This window comes from Lithobates pipiens, unplaced genomic scaffold, assembly GCF_037356315.1.
Source record: "Lithobates pipiens isolate NorthernLeopardFrog02 unplaced genomic scaffold, aLitPip1_a1.2 Scaffold_25, whole genome shotgun sequence".
Classification (NCBI taxonomy): domain Eukaryota; kingdom Metazoa; phylum Chordata; class Amphibia; order Anura; family Ranidae; genus Lithobates; species Lithobates pipiens.
The window spans coordinates 225,744,497-225,768,821 of NW_027507787.1; the positions used below are offsets into that span (position 1 = coordinate 225,744,497).

Consider the following 24,325-nt stretch of genomic DNA (forward strand, 5'->3'; position numbering starts at 1 on the left):
TATTTATAAAAAATAAATAAAAAAACAACAACAAAGCTGCTCCCATAAATTGGTATAGGAAATACTCAAAATGTAGTTTGTGCAGTGTACAGAGGGCGCATTAGAATAATTAGTAAATAAATCTATATACCAATAACATGAATAATAAAAACATACTGATTAAAGTTCATACATGTGATAGATAAATTAATTGACTTAATTGATCCAATGACGTGATAGACAACCATGATTATTATTTGAAAAAGTGAATAGTCCCAAACAGAATGTTCATAGTGATCTATAACAAATTCTTCTGTGTAGATAATCTTCCAAAGAAGTAGTGAGTAGTCCTTCAACAAACACTATAACGATACCCAACGTGTTCTAGGTAATTAATCTGCTTACCAGAATGATTTGACCTCTTTAATTAAAAAGAAAGTCAAAAGACGCTTTGGCAGGATAATGCCTGCACACATAGGTACAACGTGGAGATGTATGGAATCCTTCCTCCTCAGAGTTTAAGCTTGGGATATATGTAAAAAATAATAATGGAAACCCATAGCGTAATCCTATTTATTAAAAAGTAGTATAAAAAAGTAAAAGCCGAATGGCCGCTTACATGTGGATGTGCCTTTACACGGCACTGGGGCTGCTGACTTGTTTCTGCTAGATGGCTGTGTGGCGCCTTGCTTCCACCTCCGTGGTTGGCGTTCGTTCCACCAACCCGGCTGGAAACAACCAGAGAGATCGGAAGTGATGTGGAGTATCGTGACCATGTACTGCCTCAACGTACGTTTTGTGATTAAGTCCTCAAGAAGCACTTCCCGAAGACGTAATCAGGAAACATACGTTGAGGTGGTACCTGGTGACAATACTCCACGTCAGTTTCCGGTCAGATTGGTGGAACGCACACCAACCACGGAGGTAGAAGCAAGGCGCCACACAGCCATCTAGCAGAAACAAGTCAGATGGCTTGTTAAACACTATGGGGTTGATATAGTAAAACTGAAGAGAACAAAATCTGGTACAACTGTGCATGGTAAACAATAATCTCCCAACTTCAGTTAAGCTTAGACAATAAAACCTGGAACCTGATTGGTTTCTCCGCAGGGCTGCACCAGATTTTTCACTCCAGTTTTAGTAAATCAACCTCTCTGGGTATAGCACATTTTAAAATGTGCTTTTTATATATGCTTGTTACATTTTAAAATAGACTAAACACATATTTTTTTTACCAAAGCACCTGTATTTGCTAAAGCATGTATACAGTATACTCTATAGCAGTGATGGCACAACTTGGCACCCCAGATGTTTTGGAACTATATTTCCCATGATGCTTAACTACACTGTAGAGTATATGGGCATCATGGGAAATATAGTTCCAAAACATCTGTGGCGCCAAGTTTTGCCATCACTGCTCTATAGGCTCTTCTGCACTGGGGGGGAGGGGGAGTTCAACTAATGGTGCACTGTCCACCTGACTGGAGACCAGTTGAATAAATTGTTAAGCAGGGCTCTTATACTACATAGTATTTATTGTTAAATCTAATGAGGCTGTAAAGATCATAATGTGTATACTAGACCAGTCCCCATTGTGTGTTCTCCTCCATGCTCCAGTGATCTAAAGTCCTGACTTCATTAAGCCCAATGCAGGATCCAAGGCTTTGCACTGGACATGATGACGCCGAGGGACAGTCCAGATTGTGGAGGAGCGCCATGTGCCAGGGGAGCAAAGGATCGGGTATGTTAATGCTTTCATTCTCCTCTAGACTACATAAGCATTTAGCCCTTGAGGGTGCAGGGATACATCTTTTCCCGGACATAGGCTTTAAGACAAGATTCACACCTTGCTCCATGGATGAATAACAGCCTGTTTCTCAAAAAAAAAAAAAAGTTTGATCAAAAAAATGAACCAAATGGGAATTTTTTTGGGCAAATTAAAATTTCTTATTCTTTTTACAGCACTGTACCCCCAGGCCCTAAATGTGACTATATGATGATCGCACCACTCAAACTGACCAGCGGATCCCAAAGCAAAGTCTGCACGTGGTTGAAGAGTGAATTGTCCGTCAAAATCGAGGTTCACCTGGAATATTTTTCTGTAAAGTTGAACATTGTCAGCGAAGAAGACACTTCTGATCATTATGAATGCACTGAATTCACCGTAAGTCATGTCCTTCTAGCTACAGTACAAAAACTCAATATTCTAATACTGTATAACCTTATATACAATCCCACCATTTATAGACACACCGCTAAGGGAGCGTAAACATCTTGCAACATCACCCTGCAATAAAGTGTGAAGGTGTACTCTACCCCTGCTGTACACCACATGTCTTCTCTTCTTCCAGTACTGACAAGTCAAAGAATTTCCCCAGCACACTGAGCCCCGCCAGCTTCCTTCAATGCTCCCCTAAATGCAGCATGGGTGGCTGGGGGTAGAGAGAGGATTCTTTCATGTATTTTTACATTTACATTTTAATTTGGGGTGGTGCCAACTAACACATATACTTCCCGTAAGGCACCATCCCTCTCTAATACATTGTGCACAACTGTCTGTCTCCTGCCAACCCCATCAATGGGTGCAAAGAGAGACTTATGGTAAGGGAACTGTCAATGTGCCTTACAGGGAATACTACAATACTATGCAATAGAAAACAATTTGGCGCCAAGTAGGGATGAGCCGAACACCCCCTGGTTCGGTTTGCACCAAAACATACCAAACAGGCAAAAAATTCAGAAGAACACACGAACACCGTTAAAGTCTATGGGACACGAACATGAAAAATCAAAAGTGCTCATTTTAAAGCGGTTGTATACCCACTGATGTGTTTTTTTTTCTACCTGCAAAGGAAAAGGCATAATGAGCTAGTATGTACCAGAACAGTTGGATCTCAAGCTATAGAGATTATACACGCTCACACAAATGTCAGCCGACAGGGATAGTCGGCTGACTTTTTACACTATTTTTATATTTTATTTTCTATATTTTTCGAACATATTGACTTTTGATCACATGGTTTTTATTCATTGTTGGATGAACGCTTATTTCCTATATACATTAGCCTATTCTAGCTCTGCCAAAACCACATCTGGTCCTTTTTGGAGAAGATAATGGCCTTAGTGCATTGGGGTGCCATTTAAAATGAATGGCACACCACAGCTCACTTCTTTCAGGCTGATTCAGTCTGAGCCCTTGTACACACGGTTGGACATGTCGGACGGAAAATGTCCGATCGGACCTTGTTGTCGGATAATCCGACTGTTTGTGGGCTCCATCGGACTGTTTCCGTCGGAATATCCGACGGACAAAGTTTTAGAGCTGGGCTATAAAACTTTCCGATAACATGATCCGATCGGACTTTGTCCGATCATGTGTAGAGAATTCCAATCGGACAAAGTGCCACGCATGCTCAGATCAAATTCCTAGACCAAAGCTATTGGCTATTAGCCTGAACTTAGTCCCGTCGTAACTGAAATAACGTCATCACGTTCTGAACGATCGGATTTTCCGACAACTTTGTCCGACCATGTGTATGCAACACCAGTTTCGGACAAAATCCGTCGGACAAAATCCGACAGATTTTGTTGTCGGAATGTCCGACCGTGTGTACAAGGGCTAAGAAACCACTTACTTGTTGACTCTTTGTAGTCACTCATTTACTAGATGGGACAGTAAACTGTCACACGGTTGCCAGCAATGGACGATTTTTCAGCATACCAGGCTAGTTGAGGGAAGATTCCATAGAGGTAGGTTAATGTACATGTTAACCACTTACCGACCAGCACACGCCGATGTACGTCCTATATTTGAAGAGGGATATCTCGGTAACGGCAGCAGCTGCTGCCACAACCGAGATATCCATCTCTTCAGGCGCCAGTCGGCTGTAGGATAACGGTGGTCTCTGCGGCAGATTCGCCGTGAGATCCCCCCTCCCACCACCCTCCCGCACCTTCCGCCGCTTACCGGAGCCGTCGGTAGCGGCGGAGGCGATCGGGTCCTTTCGCTAGCTGGGTATGGAGACGAGTGAGGCTAAGATGGCTCCCACTCATCTCTATACCATAGGAGGGCGGAAGCGACGTCAAAACGTCACTTCCGCCCATACCTCTTAAAGGTATATTTTTTTTAAATGTCATTTTTTCTTTTCTTTTTTGTTGCATTTTAGTCCAAATATGAGATCTGAGGACTTTTTGACCCCAGATCTCATATTTAAGAGGACCTGTCATGCTTTTTTCTATTACAAGGGACGTTTACATTCCTTGTAATAGGAATAAAAGTGATCCATTTTTTTTTTTTAAACAGTGTAAAAATAAATAAAATCAATTAAAATAAATAAGAAAAAAAAAGTTTTTTTAAAAACACCCCGTCACGACGAGCTTGCGCACAGAAGCGAGCGCATACGTGAGTAGCGCCCGCATATGAAAACGGTGGTCAAACCACACATGTGAGGTATCGCCACGATCGGTAGAGCGAGCGCAATAATTCTAGCCCTAGACCTCCTCTGAAATGCGAAAAATGCAACCTGTAGAATTTTTAAATGTCGCTTATGGAGCTTTTTGAGGCTAAAAGTTTGACGCCATTCCACGAGCGGGCGTAATTTTGAAGCGTGACATGTTGGGTATCAATTTACTCGGCGTACCATTATCTTTCACCATATAAAAAACAATTGGGCTAATTTTACTGTTGTCTTATTTTTTTATTCAAAAAAGTGAATTTTTTCCAAAAATACGGTGTGAAATTTTTTTTTTTCAATGACTGCCATTTTATTCTCTAGGGTGTTAGAAAAAAAAAAACAATATAACATGTTTGGGGGTTCTACGTAATTTTCTAGCAAAAAAACTGTTTTAAACATATAAACACCAAATCTGAAAAAGAGGCCTGGTCCTTAAGTGGTTAATGTATTGGGTGGGTGAACCTGGCCAAATTGATCCTGTTGTTACCAATGGGTTCGCACCGGTGACATGACCCTATAGGCCAGTGATGACGAACCTTGACACCCCAGATGTTTGGAAACTACATTTCCCATAATGCTCAGCCACACTGAAGAATGCATGAGCATCATGGGAAATGTAGTTCCAAAACATATGGGGTGCCAAGGTTCGCCATCACTGCTATAGGCTTTGGGTCAAGGAATAAAATATTTGTGCGAGATGCATCAAATGGGGGCAACCATTCCCCAACCCATGTGCCTACTGCCTAGTATATGGTAGTCAAGTAAGGGTGTGTCTGCTACTAACCAAGTCTTCTTATGCAGGTGTTCTTCTCTGTTTCTTTAACCCAGCTCGCCATAGGATTGGGCGCTGATGCTCTCAGAGTATTAGGTATATATTAGCTAATAGTTCAGTCAAACCTAAATGCCAAATTGCAAGACATTGCTGGACTTAACAAGGACAGAGCATTTAACAATGGTGAAGTTTGGCCTCAAACAGATTTTCATATTATATACAAGTGGTAGTTACCATATAACACACTGTATACATACCCCAGGTGTTTAAAGGAACTCTCATTTCTTCTTCTTAAGGTGCCAGAAGTTGGTGAGAAGACACAGGCTTATTTCACTTTTTTGGCTACTGGTAACAAGGTTAATGTGGCGAATCGAAGAGCTGCCGTGATTGATGCCCCGCGTTCAGCCTGCTTGGCTCAGAGAAACAAACCGATATACATGCAAGATGAAGCAAGTGAGTGAGGCCATGAGGGCATGAGGGATGGTCAGATCTCTCAAAACTTATACTTTTTTGGGCTGTTTAGAAAAAGACATATATAGACATCTGCAGACTGAAATGATGAGTTTATTCTCTACAACATAAATACAAATGGTTGTGGAAAAACAGGTCAGTGACATCCATTGCATCATTTGCAGCATTGTACTGCGAGTCCTACCTGATGTGATGCTCCTCTGGGGGGGGGGGGGGGGTTCCATAGGGTTGCCACATCATCCCTTCAAACCCAAACACATATGAATTACACAGGTTCTGAGGCTAATTTCACCAAGTCAGTTGAAATACCACCTTGATCATCAGCCAAAGAAACCTGGGTAGTTAATATGTGTAATATGTGGTTTTAAAGGGATGAGGTGGCAACCTTAGGAGTCCATGACACCCTGTGGGGTGAATGAGTGTACATAGGGTTTTGAGGACTCACTTCCTGTCCCCATGTGATGGAGCTGGGTGTCTAAGTGGCCAATGAACAAGAACCAGTGCTGTCTTACTAAGAGGAGGTCTAAGGCCGCATACACACGAGAGGATTGTCCGTCCAACTTAGTCCGCTGAAACGTGTTTCAGCGGACAGTCCGCTCGTGTGTGGGCTTCAGCGGACTTTTTCAGCGGACAGTCTGGCGGACTAAGTCTTTCGGAATTTCCGTAATACAGTCCATCCAACTTTGGTTTCAGCGGACAGTCCGCTCATGAGTAGGCTAGTTGGACGGACTAAGTATGGCGCATGCTCAGAAAGGATTTACACGGCCGAAGGTTGCATTGCAGTGTATTGGACGTCGTATTTCTAGTCCCGTCGTACGTGCCGTACACGTCATCGCGCAAGCTTTCAACGGACTGTCTGTTCATCGTGTGTGGTCAAGTCCGTTCATTCAAAAGTAGGACGGACTGTCTGTCGGATTGTCTGACGGACTTAGTAGGACGGACAATCCTCTCGTGTGTACGCGGCCTTACTGGTATTAAGGCCCGTACACACGGTCGGACTTTTTGACAACAAACATGCAAATTAGCTGTTTTGGAGCAACATCCGACTGTGTGTACGCTCCATCGGACAAACTTTTTCTCTTTTCATCGGACTTTTGTTGGCTGTGCGAACGGACAAACTTTCTGGCAACAAAAGTCCGATGGAGCAAAGTCCGACCGTGTGTACGCAAAAGCATCGGACTTTTGTACAAGGTACAAACACGCATGCTCAGAACCAATGCAAAAGATCAGACTACAATACAGAAGTTGACCAAAGGTGGCGCTGGAGTCATTGAACGTCCTCTTTTGAAGTGGCGTCAGTGCGTTGTGACGTCACTACGTTCGTGTTTGTTGTCAAAAAGTCTGACCGTGTGTATGCAATACAAACTTGTGGACCACGCCCTTTGTACAAAAGTCCACGGAAAAGTTTGTACAAAGTCCGATCGTGTGTATGAGGCTTTACTCTTATTTCCTGAAATCTGAACAGAGGCCAACAAAAGGTGAATATATGGTGTTCTGGGGCTGGCTTTAAAGTGAACCTGTTTTGGCCTGAGCCTTGAGCTTCCATGGTTGAAATAACTGAAATTGAAAGAATGGAAGGGGTGGGCCACAAACTGTCAGGTTTCAGTGGTAAGGGCTAGAAAATACTGGATATCCTTCATCCAGGAAACGAGATGGGCTCTATTCGACATGCTGAAGCTTCTAATGCACACTGTGGGATGCTCATAGTGTGCAGTGAAATTGGAGTAAGCCATTTCAGTACAGGAGTTTGGCTTTATTATTTATTTATTTAGTTATCTCTGTAAGTGCATAGAAGTTCACTTTTTCATTTTTATTTTTTAGTGCCTACAGTCTAACTTCTCCAAACTCTTTCCAAAATGAAAACAATTTGTTGGGTCTATCTCATATGATATATGCCAGACATCCGTGTAAAACTCTTTTTTCTTTTTCCACAGTAAAAATAAGGATGCCATGTTATGATGAAAACCTGAACCAAGTTGTAAGAAATGTAAGACACTTTACTAATGTTTCTCCTCCTTAAAAAAAAACGAATACTTTCAGGCCTTAGGCAGTTTACTCTCAATAATTCAGCAAATATCATAATTTAATTGTCTTGCTGTTTGTCCCATCTATAGTATATGGCCCACCATAGTATTTTAGCATTTTTCTATGTGTAGAGATCACTGCCCTTCCCTCGAATACATTGTAATGGTCATTACCCACCTACCAGATGACCGTACAGCTTCCTTGTTATGTTATGTTGTACTCTGCATTGTCCAATGGTTTTACTTAATGGAAAGAGAGGGTACAGGTCCACAACTGGCAAGGAAGTCAGATATTAGGATGCCAGTTATCTGATCTACCATTACAAATAAAAGACTATTAATACACTTTATGGTCTGTGGATGGGAGACCAAAACACTTATATGAGTTTATTGGACATCCCATTTTAAAACTATGGGCATTATTGTGGACAGTCTTTACAGTTAAAGCAGAATCAGTCCATGAGCTTGTTGGACATTCTATTTCCAAAACCATGGTCATTCATTTGACGTATTTTCTCCTCTCCATTCATTTGAAGCTGGCTTTGGCTTTGCAGCTATCGTTGCCTCCACCCTTCTGGGGAGGCTTTCCACAAGTACAGTATTTTCAAAAGTATCTGTGGGCATTTGTGCCCATTTAGCAAAAAAAGTGCGTTTATAAAATGCATTTGTATGAGAAGACCTGGCTCCCATTTGGTGTTCCAAGTCATCCCAAAGGTGTTCAGTAGAGTTGAGGTCTGGGCGTTGCGCAGGACACAACTTCCTCAAAACCAAAATCTCACCAAACCATGTCATTATAGAGTTGGCTTTGTCCACAGAGGCAATGTCATGCTAAAACCTTCATGAAACCTTCACAGTCATGAAAAAGACCTTCACAAAACTGTGAGCCCTTGTACACACGGTCGGAGAATCCGTCGGAATGTGTCCTATCAGACTGTGTCATCGGATAATCCGACTGTGTGTGGTATGCATCGGACTGATTCCATCCGAATATCCGTCGGACCCAATTTTCCAACATATTGGAAATATTTTCCGACCAACTACTCCGATCGGACATACTCCGATCATGTGTAGAGAATTTTGATCGGACCAAGTGCCATGCATGCTCAGATCAAATTCCTACATCAAAGCTATTGGCTACTAGCCTGAACGTAGTCCCATCGTAACGAAATTACGTCATCACGTTCTGAATGATCGGATTTTTCGACAACTTAGTCCGACCGTGTGTATGCAACAGTTTCGGACAAAATCCGACGGACAAAATCCGACGGATGTGGTTGTCGAAATCTACGACCGTGTGTACAGGGGCTTAGAAAGACGGAAGCCCATAGTTGCCTACAATGTCTTTGCATAATGTAGTAGTATTATTAGAACCCTTCACTAGAAATACCTGTATTTATTTGGAGGGGGGTCCACATACATTTAGCCAAATGGTGTGCAACTGCTCTGTGTATATGTACAGTTTTTATAATTAATACTAAATGATACAAACCATTTATGTATTTACTGCTTTTTGAATAATACCTTCTATTTTATCTTTTTTTTTTTTTTACAGTTCACAAAAGCCACACTTGTGGTAAGACTTGACTTGTTTAAGATGCTTGATTGTCATTTGCGATGTTTCCATATGCTGTTATAATGGTGTTATTTAATCTGATAAGTTTTACTCTTTTTTTCATCAGTTGGTTCAGGCTTATTCAAATAGGGAGGTTGCTAGGGGTTCCTTGAGTGAGCAATTTCTGCCTCTCAGACAAGTACCGACTCACATCATTGCTCTTTTTTAGCTATCTGTAATTTTTCCCAATGGCCACAAGTGCAAGGAACATTCTTCCCACGGACTATAACACGAATGTATGAGCTGTCTATATAGTACCGAAAAGGAATTTTGGCTGTAGCCACATCCGAAAATATGAAATATAAGAATCAAACAGTGTATCAACACTTGTAGAACTGTATGCTTCCAGTAACCCAATCTGCCAGATCAAAATTTTGCCAATAACACCATTTCTGCAGGATCCAACATGACACAGTAGAGCAACAAGTATTGCAGTGGATCAGGTAGACCCAATAAGGTACAGCCTGAGGGTGGGCATAGGGGCCGGCATTCCTGCAGTCAGCATGCCAATTGCACGCTCCCTCAAAACTTGAGACATCTGTGGCATTGTGCTGTGTGATAAAACTGCACATTTTAGAGTGGCCTTTTATTGTTGCCAGCTTAAGGCACACCTGTGCAATAATCATGCTGTCTAATCAGCATCTTGATATGCCACACCTGTGAGGTAGATGGATTATCTTGGCAAAGGAGAAGTGCTCACTAACACAGATTTAGACAGATTTGTGAACAATATTTGAGAGAAATAGGCCTTTTGTGTACATAGAAAAAATTGTAGATCTTTGAGTTCAGCTCATAATACAAAAGTGATGCGTTTATAATTTTGGTCAGTGTAGATACAGTAAATGGAGTGATTCCCCAAGGTCACAGGGTATTCACCAGCCTTGAGAAAGAGTGCCTCATGTCAGATGCCAAAAAAGCACTGCCCGCCAGGCTGTACTGTAGCTGTAGTAATTTTAAGCAGGGGTTCCCTGAGCCTGGACTGTTTTTTTAAGGGTTCCTCTGTGTTGGAAAGGTTGAGAAAAGCTTTGTTAGGAGATGGTTTTATTTCTGTATTCAGGTTATGTTTTTTTATTTATGTTTTAATGTTTTTGGATTTTTTTCTCTCCCTTACATCAAGGTCCCCATTAGAGAGCCCCTTTCATCAGGATCCCCATCACATTCTCCTCATACATAGTTACATAGTTAGTCAGGTTGAAAAAAGACACAAGTCCATCTATTTCAACCACAAAAAAAAAAATAATAATATCATACAATCCCATATACCCAATTCTATACCCACAGTTGATCCAGAGGAAGGCGAAAAATAACAGCAGAGCATGATCCAATTTGCTAAAGCAGGGGAAAAAATTCCTTCCTGATCCCCGAGAGGCAATCGGATTTTCCCCAGATCAACTTTACCTATAAATGTTAGTACCCAGTTATATTCTGTACACTTATGAAATAATCCAGGCCCTTCTTAAAGCAATCCACCGAGGAGGCCAGAACCACCTCTGCAGGGAGTCTATTCCACATTTTCACAGCTCTTACTGTGAAGAAACCTTTCCGTATTTGGAGATGAAATCTCTTTTTCCTCCAGACGTAAAGAGTGCCCCCTTGTCCTCTTTGTTGACTGTAAAGTGAATAACTCGACACCAAGTTCACTATATGGACCCCTTATATATTTGTACATGTTGATCATTGCCCCCCATAATCTCTTCTTATCAAGAGTGAATAAATTCAGTTCCTCTAATCTTTCCTCATAGCTGAGCTCCTCCATGCCTCTTATCAATTTGGTTGCCCTTCTCTGCACTTTCTCCAGTTCCCCCGATATCCTTTTTGAGAACTGGTGCCCAAAACTGAACTGCATATTCCAGATGAGGTCTTACTAATGTTTTGAACAGGGGCAAAATGATATCTCTCTCTCTGGAGTCCATACCTCTCCTAATACAAGAAAGGACTTTGCTCGCTTTGGAAACCGCAGCTTGGCATTGCATGCTATTATTGAGCTTATGATCTACCAAAACCCCCAGATCCTTCTCCACTATGGATCCCCCCAGTTGTACTCTGAACTTTACATTTCTCAACATTAAACCTCATCTGTCACATAGTCACCCAATTAGACAGAGCATTGAGGTCGGCTTGTAAATTGGTGACATCCTGTAAGGACGTTATTGCACCACATAACTCGGTGTCATCTGCAAAGAGGGAAATTTTACTTTTGATCCCAGACCCAATATCAATTATAAAGATATTAAAAAGTAAGGATCCCAGTACTGAACCTTGGGGTACACCACTGATAACCTTAGACCATTCAGAGTAAGAAACATTAACCACTACTCTCTGAATTCTGTCTTCAGCCAGTTTTCTATCCATTTACAAACTGATATTTCCAAACCTGTAGACTTTACCTTACACATGAGCCGTGTGTGCGGAACTGTATCGAACGCTTTTGCAAAATCCAAGTATACCACGTCCACCACCACCCCTGTGTCCAAGGTTTTACTTACCACCTCATAAAAAGAAATCAGGTTTTTCTGACAACTTCTGTCTTTCATGAATCCATGCTGTCTGTTGCTTAAAATATTTTTTCCTGCAAGAACTCGTCTATGTGGTCTTTTATTAATCCCTCCAGTATCTTCCTAACTATAGAAGTTAAACTAACAGGTCTATAGTTACTTGGTAAAGACTTTGTTCCCTTTTTAAATATAGGCAACACATTGGCCCTGCGCCAATCCAGTGGTACTATTCCTGTCATTAATGAGTCCCTATTTTTTAAAAGCTATTTTTTTTATAGTTTATAGCTTTTTTAACTTTCGTGAGCCACATCGGTTTTATTTTTAGCCTTTTAAACTTATTGCCCATGGGAATATACTTTGCAGTGATATCACAAACCGTCTTTTTGAAGAATTCCCATTTCTGTTCTGTGCCCATTGGTGCCAATATTCTCTCCCAGTCTAAGTCCTGGAGAGCAGCCATTATGCTTGGAAAATTTGCTCTCTTGAAATTAAGTGTTCTTATCTTTCCCGTATGTGATTTTTGCTTACAGCTAACATCAAATGAAATCATGTTATGGTCACTGCTACCCAGATGTTCCTTTATCTGAACATTAGTAATACGTTCTGCATGGTTTGAGATTACCAGGTCCAACAGAGCATCATTCCTAGTTGGGGCCTCAATAAACTGGACCATAAAATTGTCCTGTAATAGGTTTATACATTTTTGCCCTTAACTGTCCCAGCAGTGCCATTACTCCAGTCAATTTTTGGGTAGTTAAAATCCCCCATTATTATCACTGTCCCAGCCCTTGCAGCCCTTTTTATCTGTGCAAGGAGCTGAGTCTCCACCTCCTCATTAACATTGGGTGGTCTATAACAAACTCCAATGATTAATTTTGAACTATGCACATTGGTATGCAGTTCCACCCATAATGCTTCAGACTCATCACACTCTCCGTCCACCAGGTCCTCTTTCTCACTTGCTTTGAAATCACTTCTCACATGCAGACAGACCCCTCCACCTTTCCTTTTTACTCTGTCTTTCCGAAAGAGTGCATAGCCAGGAATATTAATAGCCCAGTCATGTGAGGAATTAAGCCAAGTTTCAGCAATACCGATTACATCATAGCTCTCCTGATGCACCAGAGCTTCCAACTCACCTATTTTGCTTGGCAGACTTCTGGCATTGGTGAACAAACATTTTAATACATTAATATATTTTGACAGATCACATACTATCCTCTTGTGTTTTCCGAGATTACAACTAGGACTTGCTACTATACTTACCTTGGGTTTATGTGCTTTGGTTACCCTACCACTAATGTCCCTAATATTACCCTAATACATCAAAGTCTCTATCAGATTCCTCTCATACATCAGTGTACCCCCCTTACATTACAGTCACCATATGAGCCCCCTTTACATCAAGGTCCCCAGAGTCCCTCCTTACATCAGGATCCCCCTTACATTAGGACCCCCATCAGAGCTTCTCCTTATATCAGAGTTTCTATTTACATCAAGGTCACCATTAGAGTCCTTTACATGAGAGTTTCCATCAGTCTACTGTACATTCTTTGTGTCTCCATATGCTCTAAATTTATTACAGAAATATGCTGCACATGAAGTGAAGGGGTACTCTGCATAATAACAATTGTTAAAAAGAAATGTAAAAGTCACTTCCTGAGCATCTTGCCGCCTTAGGAAAAGGCTTGTTTTGGTCTTCCATAGATCAAGTAAGGGTTATCTAGCAGAAATATAAAATATGTATACATACAATATTCCTACAATCAAGCAGCATTTCCAATAGATATGTGCATTTGTTTTTGTCTGAATTTCGGGTATTTTCATTATTGTTTTAACAAACGATAATGAATGTGCAGAATCCAAAAACCGAAAGATCCGACATAAACAAATGCTTTATTTTCATTTTCGTTGTGACAACAGATCGATATAGATAGGAGATTCGACATAACACTGACAATAGCGATCTGTGAACTTGTGGACGAATGTGCCTAACCTTAGCTCTATTAGTCCAAGATTATTCAACATAGAGAGAAAAGATTCGACATAGAGAGAAAAGATTCAACATTATAGAGACAATAGCAAAAAAGGTTGAATGTGCCTAACCTAACTCTATTAGTCCAAGATTATTCGGCATAGAGAGAAAAGATTTGACATGAAGATTCAACGAAGCGGTCGCCGCAAGCGGACATTTATGGTCAAATGCTCCGCCCATAGGCTATAGAAGAATTGTAATGTTGGTTGACTAGTAAAAATAATTAATAAATATAATTATTACTAGTGTCATACAACATTAGAATTCTACTATAGCTTGTAGGCGGAACATTCGACCGGAAATGTACGATTGCGGCGTCTTACAGTTTAGCTGCTCCATGGATTCTTCTTAGAACATTCGACAGACACCATAAGCCTTCAATAACAGATTCGACCTTAATTATTTTGGATTTTTGGATGAATGCATTTTTTAATGAAATGAAATAAATAAAAACGAATTTCGGGAGTAACTAAATACATTTATTTTTCAGACGAAAACAAAATTCCGAAACAAAATATTTCAGTATGCACATGTCTAACTTCCAATGCTTTATTTATTTTTCTGCAGGACCCAACCGGAGCTCGTGTTAATCAAATTTCCAATCCCACGATAGACCATGGTGTGGTGACAGTGGACTTCCGTACATCTGAGCGCTCACGGCTCGGGTATTGGAGTATACAGCTTCAAGATGATAAAGGAGCAATTGAGTCTACATCCGTTCAGGTTCAGAGATATGGTGTGTTGAATTGTATCACCCTTGTAACTGATGTAGTGTATAATGCAGAGATGGCCATTGTATAAGTTCTCACTTTATCTGGTCCTTATCTAGGCCGTTATAAGAACAGAAAATCAAATACTGAAACGTTTAAGTTTGGAATACAGTGTGGAAGTAGATCTATGACATCGCCGGTCTCTGTGACCACACTGGGGAGATTTTACCTTTACTTCCTGTGGAGTCATTAAGACAGGAAATAAAGGAAGATCTCATTACTAGGGAGGAGCTAAATGTACCTGGGTTTGGTTTGAGGCACATCCGGTGAACTTTACTGAAGTTTGGGTGCTGAACCCAAACCTGCATTGATGTCAATGGGATCCAACAATCAGTTTTTTTTTAAAATGGCATTATTTTTTTGTTTATAGTGCAAAAAATAAACACTGCAGAGGTGATCAAATTCCACCAAAAGAAAGCTCTATTTGTGGGAAAAAAGTAAATTTCATTTGGGTGAAACGCCGCACGACAGGGCAATTGTCAGTTAATGCGAAATGGTGCCGAATCGCAAAAAGTTCTCTGGTCAGGAAGGGGGTAAAATCTTCCGGGGCTGAAAGGGTTAATAAGACTCGTGGCCACTCACTAAAGTTAGAAGAAAAGAGGTTTAACCTTAAACTGCATAGAGGGTTCTTTACTGTAAGCCCTTGTACACACGGTCGGAGATTCTGACGGAATGTTTCCTATCGGACAGTTTTGTCGGATATTCCGACTGTGTGTGGTCTCCATTGGACTGTTTGCGTCGGAATATCCGGCGGACCAACTTTTTCAACTTGCCGGTAAAATTTTCCGACAAAATGTTCAGATCGGACATACTCCTATCATGTGTAGCCTACTCTGACGGACAAAGTGCCACGCATGCTTAGATCAAATTCCTAGACCAAAGCTATTGGCTACTAGCCTGAACGTAGTCCCGTCCTAACGCAATAACGTCATCACGTTATGTACAATCGGATTTTCCGACAACTTAGTCCGACCGTGTGTATGCAACATCACTTCCGGACCTCTTCCGGAATTAATCCGTCGGAATTACTCCGACGGATTTGGTTGTCGGAATCTCCGACCATGTGTACATGGGCTAAGAGTGGAAAGTATGTGGAATTCCCTTCCACAGGCGGTGGTCTCAGCGAGGGGGGGGGGCATTGTTAGTTTAAAAAAAACTATTAGATAAGCACCTGAACGGCCGCAACATACAGGGATATACAATGTAATACTGACATATAATCACACACATAGGTTGGACTTGCTGGGCTCGTGTTCTTTTTCAACCTCACCTACTATGCAACTATAAGGGGGAAGAGAAAAGCTCACCCACGCTCTACCGCTATATAGTATAGTAGTCAGTGCTCTGGCTAATTAAGCTCACAAAAGATCAGAGTATAGGCTGTATAATGCAGTATTAAAAAAAAAAAACATAGCAGAATTCAGAAGTCATAAGTTCACATGAAAACAAGTCACAAAAACTCATTATAGTTGCCCATTTATGAAATGCATAGTCCGCTGCTAAGGATGGAACCTCGTACACAAATTACAGGGGGACTGTATCAGGGATAATGTATATAGCAAGTGCCCTTCTGGGGTGAGAGTTGATGATGTTATTCATTTTCAGAGCTATCAAGATTTGATTGGAAAGCCAATTGTCCCGGAACCATCTCTGTTTTGGACAGAACGGCTGAAATTACTGGAACTGCACAGTAAGTACAGTTCAAGAGCACAATCCTATAAACCTACTTATACTATGAGGGCATGTTCATATCATAGTGGCAAGGTAATGCTCAGCGTGTGTTACACCTGTTGGTGCGATAGAGTGACAATGCACCTTCTCAGTGGTGAGCAGCTGAAAATGCTGCATGCATGATTTTTTGGTCCATTGTGGTACATTGGGCAGCCCACTTAAACAAATGGGCTTCATTACGATGCACCTTAACATGCAACTGCATTTAAAGCTGTTGTAAAACAGGCCCTGTTCTTTTTCAAATGCTGCTTTATGCATTGACATTCCTCCTTAGACCCAGTTGTCTGGACAGTATGATCACCTGCTGACTTGGCACCATCCACAGACAGCAGGGCTGGGACAAGGGGTGGGCAGGAGGGGTAGCTTCCCCTGGCGCAATGGTCTATTGCAGGGGTAGGGGCACCCTAACCTTAAGGAAAAGGGGGGCACAGTTTGGCATTTTTGCCCTGGGCGCTGGGTGACCTTGTCCTGGCACTGACAGACAGCATTGGGCTGCTTTCAGAAATAGCAGACTTCATCTCAATCATCAAAGACTCCACTCCCAGATCCCCTGATGATGGGAGCAGAACAAGCAAATGACACATCCGTGTCCACTAGGGCATGGGTGGCCGGGTGTAAACTGACTCAGCTGTTGAAGGGGTCTTTCTTGTACCTCCTGTCCAACACTCCTGAAGGTGACAACAGGGAATGCAAGAACATGGAGTGGCATGAGTGCGGGCATTACAGGCAACACCAGATCTGTTGAGATTGGCAGGTAGACACCTGGATAGGAACCAAATGCAGGAACATCCGTGTACCAGAGCAGGTGACAGGAACGTAGACATGATACAAGCTGAGGTTGGCAACAGCTGAGCTGAAAGGAACCAATTCAGCAGACAGGATCAGAGTTGGGAACTTGAAGCCAAAGGTGGTATTATTAAGGCATTAAAGGAACCAATTTAGGAGCCAGGATCAGAGTTGAGGATTCAACTAAGATTGGTAGGGTAAGGTTAATAAGGTTGGGAAGGTAAGGTTGGTAAACTAAGGTAAGAGTGGAAATTAAAGGTTGGCGGTAATAATCAGGTAGTAGGGTACCAATACAGGAGAAGGGATCAGAGTTGGGAATTAAAGCCAAAGCTGGTAGTACTTAGGGTGTAAAGAAACCAATTCAGCAGACAGGATTGGAATTGGGAATTCAACCAAAGTTGGTAATAGTCAGGAAGTAAAGGAACCAATTCAAGAGACACGGGGTTGAGAATTCAAGCTAAGGTTCAAGGTAATAGTCGGGTAGTAAGGGTACCAGTTCAAAAGACAGGATCAGAGTTGGGAATTCAAGCCAAAGGTGTTATTAGTCAGGGAGTAAAGGAATTGATTCAGGAGACAGGATCAGAGTTGAAAATTCAAGCCAAAGTCAATAATAGTCAGGAAGTTAAAGAAACGATTCGGGAGAAAAGATTGGAGTTGAGAATTCAAGTTGGTCATAGTCAGGCAGTAAAGGAATCAATTCAGGACACGTGATTGGAGTTGGGAACTCAAACTAAGGCTGATGGTAATAGTCAGGCAGTAAGGGTACCAGTTCAGAAGATAGAATCAGAGTTGAGGATTCAAGCTAATTTTGGTAAGGTAAGGTTAATACGTATGAAAAGGTAAGATTTGTAAGCTAAGGTAAGGTTGAAAATGAAAGATTGGTAGTAATAGTCTGGCAGAAAATGTACCAATACAAGAGGAAGGGATCAGAGTTGGGAGTTAAAGCCAAAATCTTTGATAGTCAGACAGTAATGGAATCAATTCAGGAAGGCAGGATCAGAGTTGGGAATTCAAACCAAGGTTGGTGGTACTAGTCAGGCAAATAAAAGAGTGAATCATGATTTTGGGGCTGCTCCCATGGGACTTTATAGCAACCAAAGAAAGTGTACAACAATATTTTTGAAAAATAAATGTTTATTTGTACATACAGTGATTAAAAGCTTTTTTTATATTAATAAAACTATTGTCATTATAACAAACTGTTGCATACAATTCCCTCCAGTGGCAGCTGGTGCTCAAAATTTTGGGGGAGGAGGAAAACAAAAATTCTGAAAAGAAAACCCTATCAAATGCAGCCACTGTGCCATCAAATGCTGCCACTATGCCATCAAACGCTCCCACAGTGCCCAGCAAATGCTCCCACAGTGACCATCAAATGCTCCCACTGTGCCCATCAAATGCACCCACTGTGTCCATCCAATGTGGTCACTGTGTCCATTGAATGCTGCTACTGTGCCCCAGCGCTCTCGCCGTCTGTTCGGCACTTACCTTGTATCGGTGGAGCAGCGGGTGATGGTGGCAAGCAGTGTCCTCAATGCTCCTCTGTGTCCTCTGTCTTCTTCTCCCATCCTCTCCTGCCGTCCTCTGCTATGATTGGATGCCTGATGGGCATCCAATTACAGTGCCTGTCATTTCAGCCAATCAGGTGACGGGTAACAGACCTGATGGGTAAATGCACCTGATTGGCAGAGAGGTGGTTCAGTGTTAGGAAAGCAAATATGCATTCACTTTTCTAACACACCTGGGTGAACTGCAAGGTTTGTTAGAGAACCTGAGTGAACAAACAGCATCATTAAGGTCAAGGAACACATAAGGCAGGTCAGGGATAAAGTTGTGGAGAAGTTTAAAGCAGGGTTAGCTTATGAAAAAAATATCCCAAGATTTGAATATCTCATTGAGCACTGTTCAATCCATCATCAGAAAATGGAAAGAGTATGGCACAACTGCAAACCTACCAAGACATGGCCGTCCACCTAAACTGACCGGCCGGGCAAGGAGAGCATTCATCAGAGAAGCAGCCAAGAGGTCCATGGTAACTCTAAAGAAGCTACAGAGATCCACAGCTCTGGTGGGAGAATCTGTCCACAGGACAACTATTAGTCATGTATTCCACAAATCTGCCCTTTATGGAAGAGTGACAAGAAGAAAGCCATTGTTGAAAGAAAGTCATAAGAAGTCCTGTTTTTAATTTGTGATAAGCCATGTGGGGGACACAGCAAACATGTGAAAGAAGGTGATCTGGTCAGATAAGACCAAAATTGAATTATTTGGCCTTAAAGCAAAACGCTATGAGTGGCGGAAAACTAACACTGCACATCACCCTGAACACACCATCCCCAGCATGAAACATGGTGGTGGCAACATCATGTGGTGGGGATACTTTTCTTCAGCAGGGAGAGGGAAGCTGGTCAGAGTTGATGGGAAGATGGATGGAGCCAAATGCAGGGCAATCTTAGAAGAAAACCTGTCTGCAAAACATTTGAGACTGGGTACAGCCAGAGCTACAATGGAATGGTTTAGAGCAAAGCATATTCATGTGTTAGAATGGCCCAGTCACAGTCCAGACCTAAATCCAATTGAGAATCTGTGGCAAGACTTAATAATCGCTGTTCACAGACACTCTCCATCGAATCTGACAGAGCTTGAGCTATTCTCCAAAGAAGAATGGGCAAACATTTCACTCTCTAGATGTGCAAAGCTGGTAAAGACCTCCCCAAAAAGACTTGCAGCTGTAATTGCAATGAAAGGGGGTTCTACAAAGTATTGACTCAGGGGGGCGCCATACAAATGCACTCCACACTTTTCACATTTTTAACTGTAAAAAAAAATTGAAAACCATTTATCATTTTCCTTCCACTTCACAATTATGTGCCACTTTGTGTTAGTCTATCACATAAAATCCCAATAAAATACATTTATGTTTTTTGTTATAACATGACAAAATGTGGAAAATTTCAAGAAGTATGAATAGGCATTACATGTGCTATACTGTTTATTGCTCTCCTGCTCACAAATGCTTATATATTCTTCCATTCTCCAGATACGTATATGGGGAGCCTGTACCAGGCACTGTTGTGGTCCGGTGCTGCAGAACTGTACCTAAATATGGAAGAGAAGCCAACTGCTTTCGGGGTACTAATGACATCTGCAGTGAGTTTACAAAAGAGGTGATTAACTGGAAGGGCTATTACAGAATCCAAATAAGACTGCTGAATTCATTTGCTACTCCATCAGTGTTCCGAATATCTTCTGTATTTTTTCCTTTCTCTTTTTGATTACTGGTGCCTAATTGAAGACTTTCATGAGACAGTCATGGCATGACATGAGGGTTTTTTATTTGCCTGTACCCTAGACATGAGACTAATCACATTATCAGCTTTGAGAAGCTAATCATCCTACAGGAAGAACAATCCTGGAGAAACTAGACACCAGGGATGGGCTCAGGCATTTTCAGATCCTAGTCCCAACTCACCTGACCAATCCCGCTAGGAAGCCCTCACCGCACACCGCCAATCATGACCAGTCTAGTCAAGGCATTTGTATGTGCAGCTGAGGGCCGGGAAAGTCCTCACTGCCTGTGATTGGTGGTGTGCAGTGACGGCTTACTGGCAAGATCGCTCAGATGGGTTGGGACTAGGATCCGAACACGCCCATCCTTACCAGAGACATTACTTTACCTGATGTGTCTTTTTCCTAATCTCAGTTCATCCTTGCATACTTTAATATGCAATTCCATAACAATTAATGTGACCTGCACATTGATGTTTGCGCCTGAATCTGGTTAAAGAGACCAAGGGGTTGATTTACTAAAACTCGAAAGTGCAAATTCTGGTGCAGCTCTGCATATAAACCAGCTTTCAATTTTTTTTTTTTTTGTCAAAGTTTAATTGAACAAGCTGAAGTTAGAAGATACAAAAAAAATGAAAAAGCTGCGCCAATACATAAAAATAACTGTTATCCTTATGAGAAAAGAACAGCACATTCACCATTAAACCTATTAAATTAAATTAAATTAATAACAGTCCATAAAGAAGTTCATAGGGAAGACTCTTTGGAGAATAAGTCTCTCAGCTTCAAACGGACGCACCACAGTGATTCCACACACTAAGCGATAATGTGCCCAGCCACCAACAAAAGAATGCGCTTACCAGATGATAAAAGCGTAAGGAACGTTATGGTATAAGCCAATCGCAACCCCTCGCCAGTACCAGGTGTCTTGCTATCCCAGGGACGACCTTTCCTATGCTGAGGACCACTACGGTGTTCCACACTCCCAGTCTCTAACAATATGTTCAGGAAAAAGAGAGAAGCTTCCCATAGTGTAAAATCATTAAAATTCTTTAATTATAGACGAAAATGCACTTACATAGACAAGAAATGTTCAATCGTAAAGAAACAAGCCGGCTGGCAAACTCGGGAGCCCGTCCTCTTCTCATTCAGCATGGTGACGTCACAACGTGCCCTAGCAGACACGTTTCGTCAGATGTGACGTTTTCAATGGGGAACGAAACGCATCTGGGAGGGTACGCTGTGACGTCACCATGCTGAATGAGAGGAGGACGGGCTCCCGAGTTTGCAGGCCGGCTTGTTTCTTTACGATTGAACATTTCTTGTCTATGTAAGTGCATTTTTGTCTATAATTAAATATTTTTTAATGATTTTACACTACGGAATGCTTCTCTCTTTTTCTTGAACATATTGCTAGAGACTGGGAGTGTGGAACACCGTAGTGGTCCTCAGCATATGAAAGGTCGCCCCTGGGATAGCAAGACACCTGGTACTGGCGAGGGGTTGCGATTGGCTTATACCATAACACTCCTTACGCTTTTACCATCTGGTAAGCGCATTCTTTTGTTGGTGGCTGAGCACATTATCGCTTAGTGTGTGGAATCCGTTTGAAGATGAGAGACTTATTCTCCAAAGAATCTTCCCTATGAACTTCTTTATGGACTGTTATTAATTTAATTTAATTTAATAGGTTCAATGGTGAATGTGATGTTCTTTTCTCATAAGGATAACAGTTATTTTTATGTATTGGCGCAGCTTTTTCCTTTTTTGTTTCTATTGATTGTGTGTGTATACCACAGTTGAGCAGCAGCCTTACGATTTTGATTGTTATATTTTTTTTAGTCTTTTCTGTTTTTTCAGAGCCGTTTTTACCCCCCTTTTTAAATTTAGAAGATGATTGGCTACCATGAAGAGCTGCACCAAATTTTGCACTTTTCAGTTTTAGTAAATTAACCCCCATGTCTACTTGTTGGATGAGCTTAATGGCCCACTGTAGCCTATTTTGTGGCCCTTCTGAATGGATACTGCAACAGGTGACCCAGTTGGAAGATCTTTGTTCCAGTGACAACAGCAACTTTTTTAACTTCCTTTAACGTTCTGTCCCAGTAACAGTGGTCACTCACCAGGACAAATAAAGAAGGTAACACAGATGGCAATAAAAACCTTGCAGAAGCTTATAACTTCTTATATAGAATTTGGTATGTTTTTTTCAGATAAATAATATAATTATAACTTACTATAGAAAGCTAGATTGTATAAAAATTTTTTAAATCTATGAAATGTTTATGGAATTTCTTGCTACCACTGGAGACATAAAGTGGCAAAATGATGACACTTAAGCTTAAAGAAGCTAAACTGTATCTGAGCACCACAAACTAAAAACACTATATCATTCATACTATTTAAAACAAATCTCCCCATCCATCCATGTCTCTGTGCTTTGTTTTGTTGAGAAATAACTTTTGAAAACACCCCCCTAGTATTTCTAACCACAGTCATCTTAAGTAAGGGCAGATTATTCCTGTAGTATGCACTTCCTGCTATTCATTTGCTCTTGGCTCAGGCACGCAAGCAGGAGAGTATGTAGAGCTAAGAAAGAACCTCCTCTAATGAAGACTCCTAGGATGTAGGAGATAACTTTGGCCTAGGTTAGAAATCAGGAAGCAACTGAAAAAAATCCAAAAATCCAAAAATTTAAAACAAGGAAATATAATATATTGTCCCATGTATTCACTAATACTAGCAGCGTGAGAATAAAAAAATAATTCACCTTGATTGAAAGGAGTTTAGCTTCAATTGAAGTCTGGAATTACGGGACAGGAAGTCAGTCGGTGTTAGCTTCCCGCTATACGGCCTTCGTTTTATAGAAAACCAGAAACCAAGGGGTCTTTTCCATTTTTTTTAATCTCACTCTTGATTTGTTATAACAGTACAACCTTACCTCTCACTTTCTTGAATTTTGAATTTATTTATTTGAAATGTCTCCTTGTTGGAGCAGAAGTATCAGGTTGTTCTGTCTCCTTCCTCTTCTAGAACTAAGGTTCATTCCGAGAGGTTACTTAGGCACAGTATTTCAGTAATTTACCTTTAAAGATAGTCAGTCCAACCAAAATTTTCATTTTTCAGCAATAAGTAGGGCCTGGTGGAGTGATTTGGCTTTTTTTATGTCTTTAAGTCTAAAATTCCAAAATCTAAAGTCTAAAAAGTTTAAGTCTAAAAGACAAAAAATGTCTACTTTGTCCTTGCAGCTGGACGAGAACGGCAAGCTCAGTGAATTCCTGGACTTGAATCAATTTAAATTGCCATTTTCTGGACTTTCAAATTACATCACGTGTGACATTACAATGAAAGAAAGCGGGACAGGTAATGTCTACCTCTTTTGTTCCAATTTAAAGTAAATCTGCACAACTGGGATAAAAGAATGGGCATGACCTCCTATTGAAAATGCTAGTTGATGGACTGTAGCCCTAATGTACTGATTGCAGAAACACATGTTGGGTTGGTATGTATGATATGCCGGGGAGACTCCATCCACACTCAACTAACATTGTCCCAATACCACTATTTCTGACGTATTTAATGTGCTTGCATACACCTACCTTGACTGCACAGACTCTCCTTTTGCTTGGATTGCTTCACTTCTTACTAAACAGTACGTTTAGTACATGCCACATTACTCCCTACATGCATGCATTCAGCTGGCCCATCTTGTCATGTTCATGGTTATCCTCAGGCATTGGTAGTGATGTGGATTCTTGTGCAGTGTGAGCCAGTTGGCCACCTCCACTGACTATCGGTATATGAGTGCATTGATCCACAGACCCGGTACTACATGGAGACCTTCTGGCATTACACTAGGTCCACTCATTGTGGCATATATGGTCTATACCTTAAGAGCAGTGCCACCG

At 41.3% G+C, this 24,325-nt stretch overlaps 1 protein-coding gene across 1 annotated transcript in view; it reads left to right on the forward strand.

The window, feature by feature from the left end:
- The first annotated feature begins 263 nt into the window (after positions 1 to 263).
- Positions 264 to 24,325, forward strand: part of LOC143929829 (alpha-2-macroglobulin-like protein 1) — a 142,993-nt gene continuing 118,931 nt past the window's right edge. The window contains exons 1-9 of the mRNA XM_077453805.1: positions 264 to 319; positions 1,942 to 2,143; positions 5,502 to 5,658; positions 7,611 to 7,663; positions 9,253 to 9,273; positions 14,410 to 14,578; positions 16,218 to 16,302; positions 20,170 to 20,296; positions 23,666 to 23,780. Coding sequence (XP_077309931.1) covers positions 264 to 319; positions 1,942 to 2,143; positions 5,502 to 5,658; positions 7,611 to 7,663; positions 9,253 to 9,273; positions 14,410 to 14,578; positions 16,218 to 16,302; positions 20,170 to 20,296; positions 23,666 to 23,780 — 985 coding nt within the window. The remainder of the gene's footprint in view (positions 320 to 1,941; positions 2,144 to 5,501; positions 5,659 to 7,610; positions 7,664 to 9,252; positions 9,274 to 14,409; positions 14,579 to 16,217; positions 16,303 to 20,169; positions 20,297 to 23,665; positions 23,781 to 24,325) is intronic.